The sequence below is a fragment of the Podarcis pityusensis genome (genome assembly GCF_964106645.2).
Source record: "Podarcis pityusensis genome assembly, chromosome: 12".
In the NCBI taxonomy this organism is placed as follows: domain Eukaryota; kingdom Metazoa; phylum Chordata; class Lepidosauria; order Squamata; family Lacertidae; genus Podarcis; species Podarcis pityusensis.
Genome location: NC_138037.1, coordinates 272,733 through 296,691, shown reverse-complemented (window position 1 = coordinate 296,691; position 23,959 = coordinate 272,733). Strand labels below are relative to the sequence as shown.

Sequence of the window (23,959 nt, the reverse complement as noted above, 5' to 3'; positions counted from 1 at the left end):
TTTCCAAAATTTCCCAATATTTCGGCCATTTGACCTCCATATTGAGCTTTTTCTGAGCTTTCGCTTCCATTGGTGACAGCCACCTTGGGGTTTTATTTTCCAATAAATCCTTATATCTTATCCAAACATTGAACAATGCTTTCCTGACAATATGGTTTTTAAATGCTTTATGTGCTTTGACCTTATCATACCATAAATATGCATACCATCCAAATACATTGTTAAAACCTTTACTGTCAGGAAGTTCTTCCTAATGCTTAGGTGGAATCTTCTTTCTTGTAGTTTGGATCCATTGCTCCGTGTCCGCTTCTCTGGAGCAGCAGAAAACAACCTTTCTCCCTCCTCTATGTGACATCCTTTTATATATTTGAACATGGCTCTCATATCACCCCTTAACCTCCTCTTCTCCAGGCTAAACATGCCCAGCTCTCTTAGCCGTTCCTCATAAGGCATCGTTTCCAGGCCTCTGACCATTTTGGTTGCCCTCCTCTGGACACGTTCCAGTTTGTCAGTGTCCTTCTTGAACTGTGGTGCCCAGAACTGGACACAGTACTCCAGGTGAGGTCTGACCAGAGCAGAATACAGTGGCACTATTACTTCCCTTGATCTAGATGCTATACTCCTATTGATGCAGCCCAGAATTGCATTGGCTTTTTTAGCTGCCGCGTCACACTGTTGGCTCATGTCAAGTTTGTGGTCAACCAAGACTCCTAGATCCTTTTCACATGTACTGCTCTCAAGCCAGGTGTCACCCATCTTGTATTTGTGCCTCTCATTTTTTTTTTTGCCCAAGTGCAATACTTTACATTTCTCCCTGTTAAAATTCATCTTGTTTGTTTTGGCCCAGTTCTCTAATCTGTCAAGGTCGTTTTGAAGTGTGATCCTGTCATCTGCAAATTTGATCAGGATGCCCTTGAGTCCATCATCCAAGTCGTTGATAAAGATGTTGAATAAGACCGGGCCCAAGACAGAACCCTGTGGCACCCCACTAGTCACTCTTCTCCAGGATGAAGAGGAACCATTGATGAGCACCCTTTGGGTTCGGTCAGTCAGCCAGTTACAAATCCACTGGGTGGTAGCATAGTCAAGACCGCATTTTACCAGCTTCTTTACAAGAATATCATGGGGCACCTTGTCAAATGCCTTGCTGAAATCAAGGTAGGCTACATCCACTGTGTTCCCTTCATCTACCAGGCTTGTAATTCTGTCAAAAAACGAGATCAGGTTAGTCTGACATGACTTATTTTTCAGAAATCCATGCTGACTATTGGTGATCACAGCATTCCTTTCTAGGTGCTCACAGACTGTTTGCTTAATGATCTGCTCCAGAATCTTCCCTGGTATTGATGTCAGACTGACTGGGCGGTAATTATTTGGGTCCTCTCTTTTCCCCTTTTTGAAAATAGGGACAACATTTGCCCTCCTCCAGTCTGCCGGGACTTCGCCTGTTCTCCAGGAATTCTCAAAGATGACTGCCAGTGGTTCTGAGATCACATCTGCCAGTTCTTTTAATACTCTTGGATGCAGTTCATCTGGCCCTGGAGACATGAATACATCTAAACTAGCCAAGTATTCTTGTACTATCTCCTTAGTTATTCTGGGCTGTGTTTCCTCTGCTGAATCATTTGCTCCAAATTCTTCAGGTTGGGCATTGTTTTCTTTATCGGAGAAGACTGAGGCAAAGAAGGCATTGAGGAGTTCAGCCCCTTCTGTGTCCCCTGAGAGGGTCCTGAGAGGGACCTGCAAGGAACACAGGGAAGGATCTCTCAGGATGGGAGATGGGGAGAAGAGGTGGACACCCAGGGGAGAGCTGGGGAGCCTGCCTTCCTATGTGTTGATGAATCATATGATACAAATATGATAAAGGGTATTTTTAGTTATTCTTCCCCCCCTTCTCTTTTGTATACAATTGTGTTTTGTGAGGGTTGTTTAATAATTTTTGCTATATTATTTTTCTTTTTGGTTTTCCTTCTGTACGAATTCTTTGATGGGAAGTGAGACCATCTTTCCAACTGAAGCTCTTTCCACATTCCAAGCACTAATAGGGTTTCTCCCCTGTATGAATTCTTTGATGGGAAGTGAGACTGTGACTGTGTTTGAATCTCTTTCCACATTCCAAGCAATGATATGGTTTCTCCCCTGTATGAATTCTTTGATGGGAAGTGAGTTTGCCACTCAGACGAAAGCTCTTTCCACATTCAAAGCACTGATAGGGTTTCTCCCCTGTATGAATTCTTTGATGGGAAGTGAGATCACAACTCTGACGAAAGCTCTTCCCACATTCAAAGCACTGATAGGGTTTCTCCCCTGTATGAATTCTTTGATGGGAAGTGAGATCACAACTCTGACGAAAGCTCTTCCCACATTCAAAGCACTGATAGGGTTTCTCCCCTGTATGAATTCTTTGGTGGGAAGTGAGATGGGCGCTTTGACTGAAGCTCTTTCCACATTCCAAGCACTGAAAGGATTTCCCCCCTGTATGAATTCTTTGATGGGAAGTATGACCATCTTTCTGACTGAAGCTCTTCCCACATTGGAAGCACTGATAGGGTTTCTCCCCTGTATGAATTCTTTGATGGGAAGTGAGATGGGCGCTTTGACTGAAGCTCTTCCCACATTCCAAGCACTGATATGGTTTCCCCCCTGTATGAATTCTTTGGTGGGAAAGAAGATGGGTTTTCTGACCAAAGTTCTTCCCACATTCCAAGCACAGATAGGGTTTCTCCCCTGTATGAATTCTTTGATGGGAAGTGAGATGGGCGCCTTGACTGAAGCTCTTCCCACATTCAAAGCACTGATAGGGTTTTTCCCCTGTATGAATTCTTTGATGGAAAGTGAGACTCTGCCTGTGACTAAAGCGCTTTCCACATTCCAAGCACTGAAAGGATTTCTCCCCTGCATGAATTCTTTGATGGAAAGTGAGACTATCTTTCCAACTGAAGCTCTTCCCACATTGGAAGCACAGATAGGGTTTCTCCCCTGTATGAATTCTTTGATGGGAAGTGAGATGGGTGCTTTGACTGAAGCTCTTTCCACATTCAAAGCACTGAAAGGGTTTCTCCCCTGTATGAATTCTTTGATGGGAAGTGAGATTGGAGCTGCTACTGAAGCTCTTTCCACATTCCACACACTGATAGGGTTTCTCCCCTGTATGAATTCTTTGATGGCAAGTGAGATGGGTGCTTTGACTGAAGCTCTTTCCACATTCAAAGCACTGAAAGGGTTTCTCCCCTGTATGAATTTTTTGATGGGCAGTGAGACTATATTTCCGACTGAAGCTCTTCCCACATTTGGAGCACAGATAGGGTTTCTCCCCTGTATGAATTCTTTGATGGGAAGTGAGATTCTGACTGTGTTTGAAGCTCTTTCCACATTCTCTGCACTGATACAATTTCTCTCCACTGTGAGTTCTTTCATGTGAAGTGAGGCTATTACTCTGAATGAAGCTGTTTCCTTGATGGGAGGTGGACTGGGAGCTCTGACAGACGTTCTTTCCACACTCTGAATATTTATTTGACTTCTCCGCTATGTGGATTCTGGTGTGGTCCCCCTTGTTCTTCCCTTCCAATTCATCAACATCTGCAATGAAGAGAGAAGCGAATTAGAGCCTCAGGAAGAAATGGAGCTCCACATTATTGAACAAAGTTAATGAATGTTTGTGATAGAGGAAAAACTGAAGAGTTTGATGTGAGGCCTTACTATAATTTTCACTGCCTTTGTTGGCTGGTATTTACTGACATATTGCTGGCTTTTATCTGGGATAAATTTTGTTTCGCTCAATCCTGGAATCCATTCCAAGGTCAGTCATCTCTTTGGTTAATCAAAGGCAAACAGAAGGAAAAACCACAAACCTGACAGAATTTAATTCAACTTCCCTTAAAGCTCTGAGGCCGACATTTAAAAAGACCAGGGAAGTTCAGACAAGCTTGGTCATTGCTTAAAAAGGAATGACTAGACAAAGAAAATTCAGAGAGGAAAGAGTTGATATCCCTCCATTCAGGGCTCATGGCGGGGATGTTAGCAACTCAGATGCTGTTGGTCCCCATCCAAATAGTGGAGGTTCATCACAGAGGTATGTATGGAGTTTCAAAACTGATCTTATGATCCAATAGGGAGTTTTACCGAGAGAGTCCATGATCCCACAATTCTTCTCCTTGACTTCCTTATGCAGAACTCTTTGGTCAGGATCCAGCAACGTCCACACCTTGTCTGTAAAACAAACAGCAACATCTTCACCTGCACATGCCCCATCAGCAGTGTCCTCAATCTGGTTGGTTCAAATTTAAATTTATATGTAAATTACCTTCTTCACTTTGACCCCCCCCCGCATGTTCATGAGGAGACCAGGGAAAATGACTATTACTCACACTTAATCTAAGCACAACAGCCACAAAAGCTCCTGTCTAGGCATTCGGCTATGTGGTGTTCAATGTTCTCTGTTCTCTCCTGTTTCCCCTTTTTTGTTTCCGTTTAAACCATTTCATGAACCCAAAACTCATACACTGACTACTAATGATGAACCACATATTATATGTTCGGATTACACCGGACAAGAGTGTACACAGAGACTGAACATGGAGCCTGGCACCACTTCCGTTGCGAAACTCTGCAAGCTATCCGTGCCTCCTGCAAAAATCCTCCTCAGGCCTCTTTCTCTTGCCGGTAGCAGAGCGAAACACAGCGGTGAGAAGCAAAATGCAGCACGTGTGGAATAAATCAGAGCAGACACAAGGCAGTCCTTATCTACTCTTGCGTTTAATCATGAAGAATAACATCATAAATTCAGACCTGGCGAGAACTGACACATTCTCCCTTTCGCATGGCGTCCGAGAGTCAGACTGAAACACACGGAGTCAAACCCCTCCCTTAAGTGTTTCTAACCACGCCTCAGGAAAGAGACGTCACCAGAACTCTTTAACTCTTTGAGTTCTGAAACCATTAACACCCCCTCTCGTCACGAATCCTGAGGGAAACTGTGAACCCCTATTTACAGACCTCTTTGAGTTCAACTCACCTCCCATTGCCTTTTGCCTCCCACTGGCATCTATCCCAGGCAATTGTTGAATCCCTTCCACACTCCCAGAATCACACTGTGCGAAACCAACCCACGCACTGGTGACCTGAAACCTCTCCGGTGGAATGCCCTTTGTGGTCCGAGTTGACCGCCGGAGCACAACCTCGGGCGCTCCTCCTGACCCACTGGGGTCAGCAAGTGTGTCTCCAGCAAGCTCAGAAGACTCCCCTTCTGACTTGCTGCGTCTTCGGGCCTCCCGCACTTGGCTAACAGGAGATGAAGGCTCACTCTTGGGTTCTCTCTTAACCTGTGGAGAAACCCACCCCTGTGCTTGACCATCATCAGTAACCTGGTCTTCAGCAACAGGCTCCGCCTCTGCCTCTCCTTCTTCCCTTTCCTCCCCCTCAGAATCGGACAAGCATTCTGAGAGAAAATCAGAACCATACCTAGGCTGTGACCAACCATCCTGCTCAAAGAACTCAGCATGCTTGCTGACCAGCAGCGTGGTCTGATCACCCTCTGGGTATGCAAACTTCCACCCATTTGTTGCAGGATCATACCCACAGAAAATCATGTCCTGGTACCTAGGACCACCCTCCTTCCGTTGCGCTGTTGGTATTGGCACTGAAGCCTTGGAACCAAACGAACGGAAGAAATGCACCTGTGGCTTCCTCTTGTGCAACAGAAAATACGGTGTGTCACCTACATCGTGATTGTAGGACCTGTTAAAAACAAAGTTGGCAAACTTCGAAGCCTCACTCCAAAAGCTCTGAGGCAGCCCAGAGTCACACAGTAAAACCCTGACAACTTCAGCCAGTGCTTCACTCCTGTGCTCTGCCACGCCTCTCTCTTGAGGAGACTTTGCACCCGTCACCTGGTGACGAATTCCCTTTTCCTTGAAGAACTCCTTCAGAGCAGACCCAGTGAACTGTGACCCACGGTCGCTCCTGAACGCTTGCACCTTGGTGGAGAACCTTAGTTCCACCTCCGCAACCCAATCCTGGATGAGTTGCGCCGCCTCTCTCTGCGACCTGAGAGAAAAAGACCATAAATTCTGGGTAAAATCATCCGATAACAATAGCAGAAACCTGGCCCCACCCAGACTCTCACACTCCAATGGTCCTGTAAGGTCTGTGTGAATCAACTCAAAAGGTTTTGTGGTTACCCTCTTTACCCCGGGAAACCTGCACCTTTTGACCTTGCTGCATGCCCTGCACACTAGGGATCCCTCACATGGCGTGATTTTACAACCTTTGGTGCAGCCTGGCAACCTCTTAACATCCTCCAGACAAGCATGAGACATTCTCCTGTGCCATACATGAACACATGAATCATGGCTGGGAACACTAGCACACTGCGCCTGTGCTTTCCCTGCATTCCCACCACCCTCCAGAGGTGTTTCCAGAACAAAGAGATTGTCCTTGCTCTCCACGTTGACAAGTTGCCTCCCCCCTCTGAAAATGGAACAGGTATTATTTTCAAAACAAATTTTGTATCCCTGCTTCGCCAGAGCAGAATCCGATAACAGGCAACACTTCATCCCTGGTACAATGAAGCACTCCAGCTCCGCCTGCAAAACAGAAACATATACATTTGCGACTTTAGATACATTTCGTTTTTTCCCGTCAGCAAATTTACAAGTCATTCCAGTCGAAACAGCCCTGCAATTCTGCAGCTCCCCAGCAGATGGCGTTATCAGGTGATGACTCGCTCCTGAGTCCAGCACCCACTTCACAGTTGTGTCCCTGCTGGCATTGCTCTGTAGCGTTGCCATGCCAACAAACGTCTGGCTGCACCTGTCCTTGACAGTGTCCGTAACCGCAACTTCCTGCGTTCCTCTGAAGACTGGACTTATCTTAGAGTTCCCAGACAGCTCTGCAGCACGTATCTCCCTCTGCAGCAGATGGCTGGCCTTGAAGCCGTCAGCACCTTCCTGTTTCCCAGGCTTCGACTCACGACGCAAACAACTCTTGGCAGCCTTTGGAAAAAGAGGCTTTTCTGAGCTTTTACTGCTCACCGCCCCCCCACTGCTCCCAGGGCTCCCAGGACGCTTTCCTGCACCCCCAGTGATGGGTAAAGGGCCCCCAGCAGCTTGCTTCTCTCCAAGCTCCTCACGCAGACATGTTGCATCACCCACGCAGCTTTTAGACTCTGCTAAACCAGCAGCACCAGCAGCAGTGGCAACAGTCCCTTCGCCCCCCTCAGGGGTCCCACAGCCTTTCCCAGCTGTGCACCGGCTTTCCGTGCTTTCTTGCCTTTTCTGTCCCGATGCAGACATCTCCCGGCCCTTGCCTGTGCCCCCAGCTTCACACGCTTCCTGGAGAGCTACCCAAGCGACCTCAGGCTTCCTTGCATCCAGAACAATAGGCCTCAAATCAGCACTGACGTTCTCAGCCAAAAAAGTAAGCACACGCTCCTCAGCTTCACGTTGGCTTGTACCAGCCCCAGCTGACGTAGACGTCGGCGTGACTGTTTCCCAGAGCTTGGCTCCAACTAGGGACAACTCTGCTAAATAACTCCACTCTAACCACGAGTTAAGAGTTAGTTTCGCACACGGCAGCTTAAGCTCAAAGCCGTGTTCCTGGGACTGAGCCATCTCCTCCTCCCCGGGGGCTAAGCTTACTCACGACTCGGCAGTAGCTTCCTCCGGCCTCCGGCAGATCGGCTTCTCCTCCCAGCGAGCTCCTTCCAGCTTCAAAGACACAGCTCCAGAGCTCCAGCTGGCCCCAGCAACTTTCCTGCTGGCTTCCCCCACACGTGGGACGTTCCTGCAATGCTTCAAAGCTTTGGCGAGCACCCATAACCTGTTCGGATTACACCGGACAAGAGTGTACACAGAGACTGAACATGGAGCCTGGCACCACTTCCGTTGCGAAACTCTGCAAGCTATCCGTGCCTCCTGCAAAAATCCTCCTCAGGCCTCTTTCTCTTGCCGGTAGCAGAGCGAAACACAGCGGTGAGAAGCAAAATGCAGCACGTGTGGAATAAATCAGAGCAGACACAAGGCAGTCCTTATCTACTCTTGCGTTTAATCATGAAGAATAACATCATAAATTCAGACCTGGCGAGAACTGACACATTCTCCCTTTCGCATGGCGTCCGAGAGTCAGACTGAAACACACGGAGTCAAACCCCTCCCTTAAGTGTTTCTAACCACGCCTCAGGAAAGAGACGTCACCAGAACTCTTTAACTCTGTGAGTTCTGAAACCATTAACATTATAGATCAGGCATGCCCAACTTGAAGTAGGCTGTGATCTACGATCCAATATAAAAACTGGCAGTGATCTACCACCCAGGGATGGGTGTAGGGTAGGTGGGCGCGCACCGGCTTCTTCTTCTGAGGGGCCGGGGGGCACTCAGACTGCTTCCCCTGGTGCTGATTGCTTCCCCTGACATGCCAGGTATGCGCAGCGGCAAAACATCCCCTCCTGTGAGAGGAGCTTGGCGGTTGCTTCCTGGACTGGGCCCACACATGGTGTTGCAACAGCCCCTCAGGCACATCTCCAGCAGAGGGAAGGCCGCAATCTATGAACATTCATCCCACAACCAACGGATTGATCGCTATTGACGTATTGGACATGCCTCTTATAGATATTCCTGCAAATTTATTCTGCTATTTTTGAGATATACAAATGACATGAGAAGACTCAGTCTACATATTTGTATCATTTATTATTGCTATGATCCTTGTTTTTAAAAGCAATAAAAAGTTATTCCAAATATCCATAGAAACAACGTGAAAGACAATTGGCTAACATATAGGGAACTCAAGGAGGAGATAAATTATCGCCAGAAAGTGAAAAAATTTGAAGCACTTAAACAGTGGGGTGAATTGGCTAGAATGTTACCAGCTAACAGCAACGTTCAAGAAGGATAAAAAGTCAAAGGGTTTTGATTAAAAAAAAAATCGGTATGGGAAATGGAAATATTATACAATAATCAAAAGACTATATCAAAAATCTACAAATTGTTACAGAATGGACAACCAGAAAAAGAAGAAAAGGGAAACGCCATCAAAAAGTCGGAACAAGATCTAGGCCATACAATAGAATGCAAAGAATGGGAAAAATTATGGACAAAAAACAAACTTCACAGCATGTTATTTAATAAGAGAAAATTATATGAAAATGTATCATAGGTGGTACTTGGCACCAGAAAGGCTGGCCAAAATGAACAAAACGCATAAGTGCTGGAGGTGTATGAAACAAAACGGAACCTTCTACCATATGTGGTGGACATGCCCGGAGATTAGGAAATTTGGGAGCATGATCCATGAAGAGATAAAGAAAATACTAAGAATAACTTATAGTAAAAGTCCAGAGGCATTCCTATTAGGAATATTAAATGATGACATTCCAAAAGATAGAGTTAAATTATTCTTATATGCGACTTCAGCATATCCTGGTAGCTAAGTACTGGAAAGGGAAACAAATACCTACCAGGGAAGAATGGTTATGTAAACTTTGTGAATACTTGGAGTTAGCCAAACTGACGGACATCATAAGACAAAAACCAAAAAGTTTAGTGAAGAAGGAATGGGATTGTTTGAATGAATACTTCAAAAGACAAGGTTCAAGGGTAAAAATCTGGTTGAGTTTAGAATGACCTCGTGAATAGAAAGGAAAAGGAATATTGACACATATATACATGAATATGTTAGGTTTGAGATAATAAGGAAATACAGAAAGATATAACGGGACTGAAATGAAGTGTTGTGAGGTCGGTGGAGGTCTTTGTTTTAACAATTTTGGTTATGGAACAAGATGAATAGGGTATTGGGAATATGTCTGTCTTTTTTCTTATCTTTTATCTTCATTTCTGTTATTATTTTTCTTTTTCTTTTATTTTCTTTCATTCTTTGTTTTGTGTTTTAATCTGAATCAAGACTTGAATTTGTTTTGTTTTGTTTTGTTTTGTGTATTGTTATATTTTGTTAATAAAATTTAGTTTTTTTAAAAAAAGTTATTCCAAAAATAAAAGAAAAAGGCAACACATGGAGGCCCCATCTGCAATCAATCTTGAAATCATCAATCTTGAAATCAGGTTACTTTAAAGAGTCGTGTCTTCTAGTGCTGCACAATGGATGTGTAAGTAGTCAGACATTGGCAGGGCATTCAGATCAAGGTACTGGTTTTATTTTTTTAATAATAATAATTTCAATTTATATACTGCCCTATACCAGTTGGTCTCAGAGTGGTTCACAAACAAAATCACAGCATATAAAATCAAAGGAAAAGCAATAACCCCCCCCCCAGCCACATTTTAAAAGACTGTTGTTGTTGGATGTTTAAACCAAAGGCCTGATTAAAGGCGAACGTTTTTCCCTGATGCCTAAAGGTGTATAATGAAGGCGCCAGGCGAATTTCCCTGGAAGAGCATTCCATAGACGGGGAGCCACTGCAGAGAAGGCCTGTTCTCATGTTGCCACCCTCTGGACCTCTTGAGGAGGAGGCGCACAAAGAAGGGCCTCAGAAGATGATCTCAGGGTCCAGGTAGGTTCATATGGGAAGAGGCGGTTCTTGAGGTATTGCAGTCCTGAGCCATTTAAGGTCTATAGGTCAAAACCAGCACTTTGAATTGGGCCTGGAAACTAATCGGTAGCCAGTGCAGTCGGACCAGGATCGGTGTAAGATGCTCAAACCGTCTTGCTCCGCTGAGCAACATGGCCGCTGAATTCTGCACCAGCTGACGTTTCTGAACAGTCTTCAGAGGCAGTTCTATGTATAATGCATTGCAGTAATCTAACCTTGAGGTTACCAGAGCATAGACAACAGTAGGTAGCCTATCCCTGTCCAGATAGGCAGGTAGCTGGGCCACCAGGCAAAACTGATGGAAGGCACTCTGACCACTGAGGCCACCTGAGCCTCAAGCGACAGCAAAGGATCCAGGAGGACCCCCAGGCTATGAACCTGCTCCTCCAGAGGAAGTGTAATCCTATCAGGAGCAGGTGACCTCCCAGCCATCTGGTCTTGTTGTTGTTTAGTCGTTTAGTCATGTCCAACTCTTCGTGACCCCCTGGACCAGAGCACGCCAGGCACTCCTGTCTTCCACTGCCTCCCGCAGTTTGGTCAGACTCATGCTGGTAGCTTCGAGAACACTGTCCAACCATCTCGTCCTCTGTCGTCCCCTTCTCCTTGTGCCCTCCATCTTTCCCAACATCAGGGTCTAGGGAACCCCTAACTAACAATGCCCCAGTCTTATCTGGACTGAGCTTCAGTTTGTTGGCTCTCATCCAGTCCATTACCAAGGCAGGACACTGGTCCAGCACTTCCACTGCCTCACCTGCAGGTGTCAAGGAGAACTAGAGCTGAGTGAAATCAGCATACTGCTGACAACCGCTGCCAATACATTCAGATCACGGTACTGGTTTTAGACATTTTGAGCTGCCAGTACATCGTGGTGGCCAGAGAGCTGTGATGTATTCCTAGCCCAAATTGCCTGCAGATGACAAAGGCGCAGGCAGGTGGAGGAACCCGAAAAGGTGCTCCCCTTCTCCATCTCCATCCGGCTGCCTGCCTCCCCCCACCCCCAATCTGAGCAAGCCCAAATACCTCTCTGGCTCCATCCCTCCAGGTCCCCATCTCCCCTCCCCTGGGACTCACCAGATCTCTTGGAGGTCCCTGGGAGGGAACGCTCAGAGGTTGTGGGAAGGGATGCGGGAGACAACCTGACCAGGTCAACCGTCCATCTCCCCCCTTCCATCCTCGCTAGCTTTGCAGGATCCGTCTCTTTCATTCTTCCTGAGGAGTCGAGGAGCCAAAGCAAGTTGCAGGGTCCTGGGAGAGAGGAAGAAGCAAAGGGAGCCTCAGAGGCCCTGCAGGGATTTTCTGGCTGGAGGGGAAGCCTCCCAATATGTTGGGGGCCCCACCCACAGCTTCCACAGCAAAATCCCTGCTTTATCTCATTTCTGGCCAGAGAGCTTCCCCTCTTCCACCCTCCATCCATCCAGGTCCCCATCTCCCCTCCCCTGGGACTCACCAGATCTCTCGGAGGCCCCTGGGAGGGAATGCTCAGAGGTTGTGGGCAGGGATGCGGGAGACAACCTGACCAGGTCAACCGTCCATCTCCCCCCTTCCATCCTTGCTAGCTTTGCAGGATCCGTCCCTTTCATCCTTCCTGAAGAGTCGAGGAGCCAAAAGAAGCTGCAGGGTCCTGGGAGAGAGGAAGAAGCAAAGGGAGCCTCAGAGGCCCTGCAGGGATTCTCCTGCCCTAGATACTCTCCTGCTTCTGGAGAAGCACAAACGGGACAGCCCCTTCCCAACTGAAGCCCCATTTCTAAACCTCTCCAGTGGTTCTAATTACCTCCGGTTGCTCCTCACCCCACTTCCTAAGGCTGGCATGGTCTGCACAGTAGTGAGCTGAGAGTAGATCCCCTTGAACTCAGTGGGGCTTTTGGACAGAACTTGGTGCCAAAACCAGTCACCGTCCCCAAGCCTGAAAACTGCAACCCCAGAGCATGGGCAGAAAACAGATGAGTAGCTATTACATGTGGGTGCCCCCATGCTAGGTGCTTTGTATGGAGAGCCCAGTTCACACTCTTTGAGCTCTCTCATTGCAAGCCAGGCAGATGTGGCCATATTTGCCTCTTGCATGGGGACCAAATCTTCAGGGAAGCTTTTCATCTCCAAATGGTAGGAAAGAGGGTTCAGTAACCTGGTGGTGGTGGGGGAGCGTAGCTTTTTAGCCCATAAATTCAGCTCACGGTGGTATATCTGGTGGGCTTGCATGAGCCTTTCTGTTCCTTCTTCCAACTTATCAGGCAGGAACGTCAGAGGTCAAATCTGGAGAGTATTTCATTCTGGGCTTCTTGTGGCAGAGCACAGGACTCTAATCAATTCTTTTCAGTTCTGTCAATAAGGTCATTCCCCAGATTCCTCAAGTGCAAGGACCCAGGGGTGTCTGAGTTAGGGGATTCCTTGGGGTCCAGGTCAGCTGGCTAGTCAGGCTTGTCACCTGCAGAATCTTTGTCAACTAAAGCAGGATGGTCTGCCTTGAACTGAGGACTTTCTGGAGGTGTTGCTGTATATGGAAGCAGAGGAGCTGGTGATGCCACGTTTCTGAATAATCTTGAGACTAATACACCACTCCTTCTTAGATATTGTCTGTGTTTATACACCATCTTCACAAGTCTCCAGTCTCAAAATGTGGTCCCCACCCTGGCCTGGAAGCCATCAAAGTATAGATCTTCCACATGTCCTAAATCTGTTGGGTTCTTAAGAACACCAGGCATGTATACCCTTTAACAACTACAGAGATGAGCTTTACGCTCCTCCTGTGACAAGGTTTCCAAAGGCTTAGGGCAGTTTGATAGAACTAGCCTCTTTTCAGATAGCACCAATTTCCAATTCTTGTTTATCAAATCCCACAGACTCTCTGCCAGATTTTCCCCAGAAGGTTTTACAAGTACCTTTCAGGATGGTAAGACATTTATTACTGTCAGCCAAAAAGGATTTAATGCATTCCATGTCCTCTCTTAGTAGTACAAGGCACCCAATGACTGATAATCCCTCCTCATTTGTCCCAGAAGGTTGGGAGAAGGAGTCTTCTATTCTTGTTTAGCATTTCCTGAGGATAGATCTGAAATCTGCTGTCAGAGCTGCTTCCAGATCCTAGCTCACAGAGGATCACGCTAGCCAGCGATCATTAAATAAAAGTCTTTATTGAGTTACAGTTTCCATTCTCAATCTGCTGCGTGCAACTCTACGTCTCATGGTTAGATCGGCGAAGCTCCGTCTGAGTCTCCGCCCCTTGTACACCAACTTAATATCCTAGCCCTGCTCCACCTTTTCCGCCTGACTGTTCTTCTCTGGGTCCCTCTGCCCCCCGGGGTCTCTTCCTTCCGGGATTCTTCTGACGCCGACCCCCCGGACCCTCCTGTCTCCTTGCGCCGGGCTTTAGGACCTGGCTCCCTTTCCGGGCTGCCTACTGCGCCACCTTCCTGTGCATTTGAACTTGGCGCGCGCGCCAAAACTTCCACCTTCCGTCTGACCGTTTCTTCGCTCCCCGATGGAGGTGTGGCCACTCCTGACTCGTGCCCTCCCCCCTGTTGTGAGCTGCCAGCGCTTGATCCCTGGCGCCCTTCTTCTTCCCTGCTCTCTGGCGGTGACGCTGGTCCCGATTTCCAACTGCTCCCCTCTGAGTCCCCTCTGGCTCTATCTTCCTGGGGTGTCCCCCTAGGCTCCCCCCTTGCCCTGGCCACTGGTGCTCCTTTCTGTGAATCTTCTGATTCACTGGAAAGACTCGGAGATCTCGGGTCGTCGTCATCACTCATCTTTTCTTCTGCCTCCTCCCCCTCGCTCTCTGTTTCCTCCCTTGCCCTTGCCTCTGCTCCTGAACCCCTGACATCCATCCCCCCCTCGAAGCCCCCTCTTCCCCCCTCCCCTCCTTCCGGTGCGGGAGCTGGGTGCTGCCGTGTCCGGGGGACGAATGTCGGATACAGTTCGCTCCCCGTGGCGGGCCTCCATCTGAAGTCTTCCGGTTCTTCCTCCCTGCTCTCGTCGACGACGGTCACCTCCGCTTCCATCTCTGTGCCGCCGTGCTCGAAACCCGGGTCGTCCCCGAAAACGTCCATGTCCGTCTCTCCCTCGCTTCCTTCTGGAGACGTTGCTCGTCCTGGACCCTCCAGCCACTTTCTGCGGAACTGCTCCTCTGGTCGATCATCCCACCAATACGAGGGTTCTGAAGCAGATCCCGAGGGTGACCCCTCCGGGGAACGGGCGTCTCGTGTCGGTTCCTCGTCCGAGTCGAACCCCCGGAACGTGCTGGCTGAAAGCGTGGGCGTGAAAAGCCAGTCGTCGAAAAAGTCTGCTGGCATGGGCCTATGTGGGAAGAGGGCATGAAACTCTTCTTTGAGCAGAGGTTCGTCTAAAGCGTAGCCCGGCACCCAGCTGTTGGCACTGGCCGGGGTGCCCTCCTTGGCGAGAAAGTATTCTACCCCCTCTTCCCCCCATCTGGAGTCCAAAATCTCCGTGACTTCGTTGATGCGCTCCTCCTGTGCCACTCCCCCTTGCCCGGTTCTCTCTCGGAGCGGACTCGGTGCCGTTCCTGGTTCCTGAAACCTGTGAGGTGCCTTGTAGGGAGTGAGCACCGATCTGTGGAACACCGGATGCATCCTGGAACCCTCCGGAAGCGCCAGCCTGAAAGCCACCGTGTTGACCTGCTCTTCGACTTGGTAGGGCCCCAGTTGTTTATGCCCTAGTTTCTTCTTCGCCAACGACCTGGCCGGCACTGCGTGGGCTGCTAACCAGACCCAGTCTCCCACATGGATCTCTTCGCCAACCCTTCTGTGTTTGTCCGCTTGTACCTTGTATGCGTGTTTAGCCAGCTCCAGGTGCCGCCGCAGCTGATCGTGGACCTCCTGCAACTCCGACGCGAACGCATCTGCTGTCTGCGGCTCCCCCTCCCCCATTCTTTCCAGTCCCGGGAAGGTTCTGGGGTGCCTCCCGTTGTTGGCGAAGAACGGCGTGACCCCCGTGGACACGTGCTTCGTGTTGTTGTAGGCGAACTCGGCGAGAGGCAGGTAATCCACCCACGTCGCAGGCTGTTGATTCGCATAACATCTCAGGTACTGCTGCATGATGGCATTGACTCGCTCCGCTTGCCCGTTGGTCTGCGGGTGTCTAGCCGACGCCAGGTTGATCTTGACGTTCAGGAAGCCCATCAGCTTCTGCCAGAAGTTCGAGATGAACTGTCGCCCTCGGTCGGACAGAATAGACCGCGGCAGACCGTGAACCTTGAACACGTGGTCTATGAACAGTTTGGCGGTTTGTTCCGCCGTGGCCACCTTCGCACACGGAATGAAATGTGCCATCTTGGAGAACAAGTCCACCACCACCAGCACAGCCGTCTTGCCCCTCGAGCTGGGCAGATCCATGACAAAGTCCAGGGCCACTCTCTCCCATGGTTCGAACGGAGTTTGCAGCGGTTCCAGCAGTCCGGCCGGCGGTCTGTGCACTGGTTTGGCCCTCTGGCAGGTGTCACACCTCGCCACGTAGTCCGCGACTTCCCCTCTCATTCCGGGCCACCAGAAGTCTCTGGCGACTAATTCCACCGTCTTCTCCTTGCCAAAGTGCCCGGCAGTGGGCGCGTCGTGCAGCTGCTGCAGTACCTTGGCGCGAAGTTCGTCTCCCGGCACGTAGATGGCCCCTTTACGGATGAGCAATCCATCTCGCAGCTGGAACTCGTCGGTCGCTGCCGTGCCCCTGTGCACCTCTGCCATCTTTGCTTGCGCGAAGGAGTCATCCTGCAACGCTCGTCGCACCGCCTCCAGGTCAACTGTTGCCGCAGCGCACGCCCACACTGTCGGTGCGAAGATGTGCATGGCGGCCGCTGGCGTTGCCTCCTCCAGATACTGTGGCTTACGGGAGAGAGCATCCGCCATGATGTTGGTGTCCCCCGGGACATACTCTATTCGGAAGTCGAAGTTCGCAAAGAACTCAGCCCAACGTATCTGCCTCTGGTTCAGGAATTGTGCCGTGCGCCAGTGCTCCAGATTCTTGTGGTCCGTGCAGACCTGCACCGTGTGCTTGGCGCCGATCAGGAAGTGCCTCCACGCTTTGAATGCTGCATGAATGGCCAGCAACTCCCTGTCCCAGATGGTGTAGTTCCGTTCAGACTTGCTGAGCTTTCTGGAGTAAAACGCTCCCGGCCTCCAAGCCCCCTGCGGGTCTTTCTGCAGCAGGACTGCTCCCACGGCTCTGTCCGAAGCGTCTGTCTCCACCCTCATCGGCCTGCTGGGGTTGACATGAAGCAGCTGCTCTTCCGACGCGAAGAGACGCTTGAGTGCCTGAAAGGACTGCTCCGCCTGCTCTGTCCAGATGAACTTCTTCTTCTTGGAGCTGAGCGTGTCCGTGATGGCCGCTGTCTGCATGGCAAAGCCTTTGATAAACTTGTGATAGAAGTTCGCGAAGCCGACAAACCGTTGGACCTCCTTCCGGTTGCGTGGGCTTTTCCAATCCAACACTGCTCGAACCTTGGCGCTGTCCATGGCGAGCCCCTTGTCAGACAACTTGTAGCCCAGGAAATCCACCTCCGTCACGTCGAATTGGCACTTCTCCAGCTTGGCGTAAAGCCTATGCTGCTGTAGCCTGCTCAGCACTTCCTTGACGTGCCTGTCATGCTCCTGCTGCGATTCCGAAAAGATCAGGATGTCATCCAAGAAACAGACGCACGTCTTGTAGAGGAGCCCCGCCAACACGTGATGCATGAAAGCTTGAAAAACGTGGGAGCCATTTTGCAATCCAAACGGCATAACTCTATATTCGTAGGTGCCCAGGGGCGTGAACATGACTGTCTTCCACTCATCTCCTTCCCGCATGCGAATGAGGTTGTACGCCCCTCGCAGGTCCAACTTGGTGAACACGCTGCCCTTCCGTACCTTTGCGAGGAGGTCGTCGATTCGGGGCATGGGGAAGTCCGATGGCTTGGTCACACTGTTCAAGGTGCGATAGTCCACTACAAGTCTTTTTTGGGGCGTGTCCCGCTTCTTAACAAAGAATACAGGACTGCCCCCCGCTGCCTTGGACTCCCGGATGAAACCGCGCTCCAAATTATGATCTATGAACTCTTTGAGTTCCTGCAGTTCGTCCTCAGACATGAAATACAGCTTCCCTTTGGGCAGCGCCGCCCCCGGCAGCAGGTCAATTTTGCAGTCATATGGTCTGTGGGGGGGTAGCCTGTCTGCCTCCTTCTCGCAGAAAACCTCCAAAAATTCTGCGTACTTGTGGGGGACCGCTTGCAGCGTGCCTAGCTGCAGCTGTGACTCCTCTTCCTCTCCTTCCTGCCGGGGCACGATGCAGTGTTCAGCGCAAAAGGAAGAGCCGAAGGTCAGCTGCCTCTGGTACCAAGCCAGCGTCGGGCTGTGCTTGTCCAGCCAACTCATGCCCAATACAATGGGCGTGTCCGATAGTTGAGTGACGTTGAAGCTGATGATTTCCCTGTGATTCCCAAGTCGCATCACCATTGGTGGCGTCTGCTTCACCACTTGCCCCCCTAGCAGCTCCCTGCCATCCACCGTGACAACCTGCAGGGGCAGCGTGGCAGGCAGCAACTGTATGGCGTGCCGGTCGACAAAGTCCTGCCCTATAAAGTCCGCATTGCTTCCTGAGTCAATGGTGATTGGCACGTCCATGGTGATTCCATTGGGCAGCTGGAGAGATGCGGTGAGCTTCACTACTGGTTTGGGCGGGAGGGGGTCCATGGGCTGTAAAATCTCTGGGGACTGCTTCACAGACACGTCTGGCTGGGCCCCAGTGCCTCTTCCTCCAGCCAGACTCCGTCGTTTCCCTGCTGTGGTTCTCCTTGCTGCGTTGCTGCAGTTACCATTGCTGAGGCTGCAGTGTGCTTGTGGAGCCTCTGGGGACACTCTTTCGCCATATGCTGTGGATCATCGCAGATGTAACACTTCCTGTTCCCTCTAGGAGGCTTCGCTTTCACTGGTGCCGGTGCTAGGGCTCTGGCTGCTGACTGAGCCCTTGCACCTCCAACCTCCATAGGTTCCGCTCCTCCTCGTGGCGGAGGCGTGAATTGCGCACGCGCTGCTTCTCTGGGAAGGAAGGAGGAGCCCCTGGCTGGTTCGCGCCCCCCACGCCCTTCGTCCCTGCTCCACGGACGTTCTTCCAGCCGCACCCCCACCGCCAGCACCCTCTGAACGATCTCCTGCGTGGTCCGGGGTCTCTCCCCCCTCGCAATTTCATCTGTAACCGAGCTGTGCAATCCCTCCCAAAACAGGTCTCTTACAGGAGCCGAATCTCTGTCCCATTCCAGGGCACTGACCAAAGCGAAAAAGCGGGCATGGTACTGCCTTACGCTGGCCCTCCCTTGCTTCAGTCCATGTATCTGCTTCCGAGCAAGATCCACGTCAATGCTTGATAAAAAGCACCCATCCATCGCTTTAATAAAGGCATCCGCATTTTGGAGCGCCGGATCCTTATCTCTCCACAAATTGCGCAGCCATGCTTTAGCATCTCCATGCAAATGGGACATGATGAATCCCACCTTCTCTTGCTCATCTCGAAAGTCGTTGTTCAGTAGTTGCAGTGCACACATTACATCTGCTCTAAAGTTGGGGTACTGTTGCAAATTCCCATCGAAGTGAGAGACCAGACCGCCTGTTCGTCATCCCCAACCCAATCCCCTCCGGTTTGGGTGTCAGTTGCCCTTGCTTCGTAAGCACTTCCAACCTGACCTGGAGATCCCTGTAGGCGGCAGCTGCGTCCTCCTCTCTCTTCCTGGATGCAAGAGCCTCGGCATTCAGTCGTGTCACTGCTTCTCTGAGTTCCGCTATCTGCTGTTCGGCCGTCATGTTGTCTGCCGTTCGTGAGCTCGCTAGTAGGCACCCGCTTTCTCTCCTCTCCGCGAGGCTGTAGATGCCCACAATTAGGAGACGGAGCTTACTGTCAGAGCTGCTTCCAGATCCTAGCTCACAGAGGATCACGCTAGCCAGCGATCATTAAATAAAAGTCTTTATTGAGTTACAGTTTCCATTCTCAATCTGCTGCGTGCAACTCTACGTCTCATGGTTAGATCGGCGAAGCTCCGTCTGAGTCTCCGCCCCTTGTACACCAACTTAATATCCTAGCCCTGCTCCACCTTTTCCGCCTGACTGTTCTTCTCTGGGTCCCTCTGCCCCCCGGGGTCTCTTCCTTCCGGGATTCTTCTGACGCCGACCCCCCGGACCCTCCTGTCTCCTTGCGCCGGGCTTTAGGACCTGGCTCCCTTTCCGGGCTGCCTACTGCGCCACCTTCCTGTGCATTTGAACTTGGCGCGCGCGCCAAACCTTCCACCTTCCGTCTGACCGTTTCTTCGCTCCCCGATGGAGGTGTGGCCACTCCTGACTCGTGCCCTCCCCCCTGTTGTGAGCTGCCAGCGCTTGATCCCTGGCGCCCTTCTTCTTCCCTGCTCTCTGGCGGTGACGCTGGTCCCGATTTCCAACTGCTCCCCTCTGAGTCCCCTCTGGCTCTATCTTCCTGGGGTGTCCCCCTAGGCTCCCCCCTTGCCCTGGCCACTGGTGCTCCTTTCTGTGAATCTTCTGATTCACTGGAAAGACTCGGAGATCTCGGGTCGTCGTCATCACTCATCTTTTCTTCTGCCTCCTCCCCCTCGCTCTCTGTTTCCTCCCTTGCCCTTGCCTCTGCTCCTGAACCCCTGACATCTGCTTTCACATTAGTTCGTCTACTTGATTAGCCTGAATAAAAAAAATCCTTCCAGTAGCACCTTTAAGACCAACTAAGTTAGTTCTTGGTATGAGCTTTCGTGTGCAAGCACACTTCTTCAGATACAAGTGTGCTTGCACACGAAAGCTCATACCAAGAACTAACTTAGTTGGTCTTAAAGGTGCTACTGGAAGGATTTTTTTTATTTTGACTATGGCAGACCAACACGGCTACCTATCTGTAACAGGAACCTTGATTAGCCTGAGTAGGGGAGGGACATGTCTTGTTGCATCTGGGACAGAGGAAGTGGTCTGGAGATGCAGAAGGGCTTTTCTCCTCCCTGTGCTCCCCCCAGGTGCAAATGTTCCCGTCTGGCTGCAGCCTCTGCTCAGAAATGTGACTTATCCCTCCCTCTGAAGGGGGTTTCTTTGCCTGCCCAGTTTCCCTGGACCCCAAGCCCCTCCCAGAAGGAAGGCAGCGTCTGGATCCAAAGGAGCAACGGAGCTGCAGACTCTGGCTTGGCCGAGAGGACGAGGGGGGACCCTCTGCTTCCCCCCCCCGGCATGCTCTGAAGAGGGACCCCACGCCCCTCCCTGCCCCCCGGGACCCCCTTCTCCCCACTGCGCCCTCAGGGGGAGGAGAGAGGAGAGGAGACTCACCCGAGTCCAGGAGGGGCTTTTGCAAAGGAGAGAGAAGAAGCAAGCAGGAAGGGAGGGGCTTCTGCTCTGGAGGACCTTGCCCCGCCCCCTCCCCTTCCTGTCCTCTCTAGGAATCCAGCTCTGCTCCTTTTAACCCTTGCAAAGCCGAGAGCCCCGAGCCCGCCCCTCCTTCGCCCTCCCTGCTTCTGCCCCCTTCTCCCCTCCCTCTGCCCCAAGGAGCCCCCATCTCATCCAGACGAGGAAGAGGGGCGTCCCCATTCCTTTGAAGCAGCTCCATCTTGTGAAACTTGAGGAATTCCTAAGAAGTCCCCTGGTTGTCTCACCATGGCATTTGGGACCCAGGGCCAGGGAAGTGGGGCTTCAGCGGAGGGGTCCGTGAGCCCCCCGGAATCCCCAGCTGCCTCTTGGACTCCGGGACCCGGGACCTGCCCATGTGGGAAAGACTAGTTGGTGGCCGGGCCAAGCCTGGAGCTCAGGTTCTCCCTGAGAGCACACCTTTCTGGGCCAGATCTCGGATGCCTTGAGGATGCTTCTGGAAATGTCTTAGGGGAAGCCCTAATCCCCGAGGGGAGCAGCAGGGAAGTATTGGAGCCAGAGAGGGGTGAAGGCTGCATGGGCGAGGGAGCGGAGGCTGCATCTCCTGTCTTACAGGAGAGCAGAAAGGGGGGTCCGGCTGGGAGAGAACAAGGGCCATCTAGTCCCACCCCTGCAACGCAGGAAGGGGTGATGGAGTTGAGTCTGGTCTGCCCTGTCTGGCAGAAGCTTCTTTCCAGAGGGATTCTGGCCACAGGGGACTTTCCCTGCCAGCCGAGAGACGCCTCCAGGGATGGGGTCCTGTCTTTGGAGAGCAAAGTGGGGGAGCAGACCCCAAGCTAGGAAGTACCCCCATGGCTCTGCTTGCCTGCGCAGCACCCACCCGCACTTGTTCCTTGGTCCCCGGAGACAGGGCACCCCTCCCGCTGCGTTGCCCTGGCCCTGCGCTGGAGAGGCTGCTCGGAGGGACTCCTTTTGGGTTTGGGCTGCGGGCAAATTTGCTCTGGAAGGAGGACAGCCCTGGGAGGAGCGTGGGGCTCTCGGAGAGGCCACTCTGATGCTCCGGCTGCCCGGCCTTCTCGGGTGGCGACATGGAAGCCATCCAAGTATAGCTCTTCCACATGTCCTAAATCTGTTGTGTTCTTAAGAACACCAGGCATGTATACCCTTTAACAACTCCAGCGGTGAGCTTTATGCTCCTCTTGTGACAAGGTTTCCAAAGGCACTCCGGGTCAACACCATGTTGTTGTTGTTGTTTAGTCGTTTAGTCGTGTCCGACTCTTCGTGACCCCCTGGACCAGAGCACGCCAGGCCCTCCTGTCTTCCACTGCCTCCCACAGTTTGGTCAAACTCATGCTGGTAGCTTCAAGAACACTATCCAACCATCTTGTCCTCTGTCGTCCCCTTCTCCTTGTGCCCTCCATCTTTCCCAACATCAGGGTCTTTCCCAGGGAGTCTTCTCTTCTCAGGAGGTGGCCAAAGTCTTGGAGCCTCAGCTTCGCAATCTGTCCTTCCAGTGAGCATTCAGGGCTGATTTCCTTCAGAATGGAGAGGTTTGATCTCCTTGCAGTCCATGGGACTCTCTAGAGTCTCCTCCAGCACCAGAATTCAAAAGCATCAGTTATTCGGCGATCAGCCTTCTTTATGGTCCAGCTCTCACTTCCATATATCACTACTGGGAAAACCATGGCTTTAACTATACAGACCTTTGTTGGCAAAACCATGTACTCAACACCATGTACTCCCTTAATTCCTTATCAAGTTTCCTTATACCATTTGTAGCAATTAAAGCTTCTTCTAACTTTAGTCTACAGCAACTTCTGTGTCATTCATTTAGTTTTCTGCAGAATGCAGAGGCCAGACTGGTGACTGGGAGTGGCTGCCGGGACCATATAAAACCCCTCCTAAAGGATCTACATTGGTTCCCAGTATGTTTCTGAGCACAATTCAATGTGTTGGTGCAGACCTTGAAAGCCCTAAACAGTTTGGCCCTGTATTGCTGAAGGAGCGTCTCCACCCCCTTCATTCATCCCGGACAATGAGGTCCAGATCCGAGGGCCTTCTGGCGGTTCCCTCCCTGTGAAAAGCAAAGTTACAGGGAAGCAGACAGAGGGCCTTCTTGATGGTGGCACACTCCCTGCAGAACGCCCTCCCATCAGGTGTCAAGAAAGAAAGAGCACCACCACTTTTAGGAGATATCTGAAGGGAGCCCTGTATCGGGAAGTTTTTAATGTTTGATGTTTCAGTGTGGTTTTATATGTGCTGGAAGCTGCCCTGAGTGGCAGGGGAAACCCAGTCAGATGAGCGGCACATTACTTTGATTATGATTTTTCACATGGGCTGCTGCTGGCTTCACCCTGGTGCCTTGCCAGGTCAGGGAGGCAGGGGTCTTCCTAAAAATACTTAGCTGAGCAAGGCTGGATGCAGCTCCTGCTCCCGAGAGTGGCACATGCTGGAGCAGTATGTGGGCTTGCTCAGTTGGGAGGGGGCAGGGGATGTTTAGCTGCTGATCCATTACAAAGTTGGAAACCAGATCTCACCCAGCCCTAGTGGCTCCTCCAAAGGATCCTGGGAACCGGAATGAGAGGGGCTAGGAGACACGTCCAGTCCTGCCGCCCTGCATTCCCAAGGCTGCCATTCCCAGAGGGGTCAGCAATCCACACTTCTTGCCAGGGAACTCTGGGAATTGTCGTTTGGCAGGTGGGGGGGGGAGAGGGTCTCCCATCCAGTCTCCCCACATAGGGGGCTGCCTCTCCCCACTCCACAGGGCTCCTCCTGCCTCCAGTTCCTTGGATGCTTATCTCTAGAATCATAGAATCATAGAGTTGGAAGAGACCACAAGGGCCATCGAGTCCAACCCCCTGCCAAGCAGGAAACACCATCAGAGCACTCCTGACATATGGTTGTCAAGCCTCTGCTTAAAGACCTCCAAAGTAGGAGACTCCACCACACTCCTGGGCAGCAAATTCCACTGTCAAACAGCTCTTACTGTCAGGAAGTTCTTCCTAATGTTGAGGTGGAATCTTCTTTCTTGTAGTTTGGCTCCATTGCTCCGTGTCCGCTTCTCTGGAGCAGCAGAAAACAACCTTTCTCCCTCCTC

At 51.1% G+C, this 23,959-nt stretch overlaps 2 protein-coding genes across 4 annotated transcripts in view; one reads left to right on the top strand and one right to left on the bottom strand.

Annotated features, from left to right (window-relative positions):
* Nucleotides 1–23,959, top strand: part of LOC308459783 (vomeronasal type-2 receptor 26-like) — a 65,624-nt gene that overhangs the window by 18,104 nt on the left and 23,561 nt on the right. The gene's annotated exons all lie outside the window — the stretch shown is intronic.
* LOC308459792 (uncharacterized protein) lies at nucleotides 1,930–13,495 on the bottom strand. The gene is made up of 5 exons (XM_080975489.1): nucleotides 13,423–13,495; nucleotides 11,994–12,167; nucleotides 11,618–11,791; nucleotides 4,123–4,209; nucleotides 1,930–3,579 (listed from the first exon to the last, which is right to left on the bottom strand). Exons 1-5 carry the CDS (start codon nucleotides 13,478–13,480, stop codon nucleotides 2,039–2,041), a joined length of 2,034 nt encoding a protein of 677 aa, XP_080831615.1. The 5' UTR covers nucleotides 13,481–13,495; the 3' UTR covers nucleotides 1,930–2,038.

Bases quoted from the DNA above. Each gene is read 5' to 3' on its own strand.
- LOC308459792 (XM_080975489.1), bottom strand. From the start codon at position 13,480: ATGGAATGCATTAAATCCTTTTTGGCTGACAGTAATAAATGTCTTACC. The intron at 11,792-11,993 runs GTGAGTCCCAGG...CCTCTCTCCCAG, and splicing joins AGGGGCCTCCGAGAGATCTG to GACCCTGCAACTTGCTTTGG. The intron at 4,210-11,617 runs GTGAGTCCCAGG...TTTGTTTTACAG, and splicing joins AGGGACCTCCAAGAGATCTG to ACAAGGTGTGGACGTTGCTG.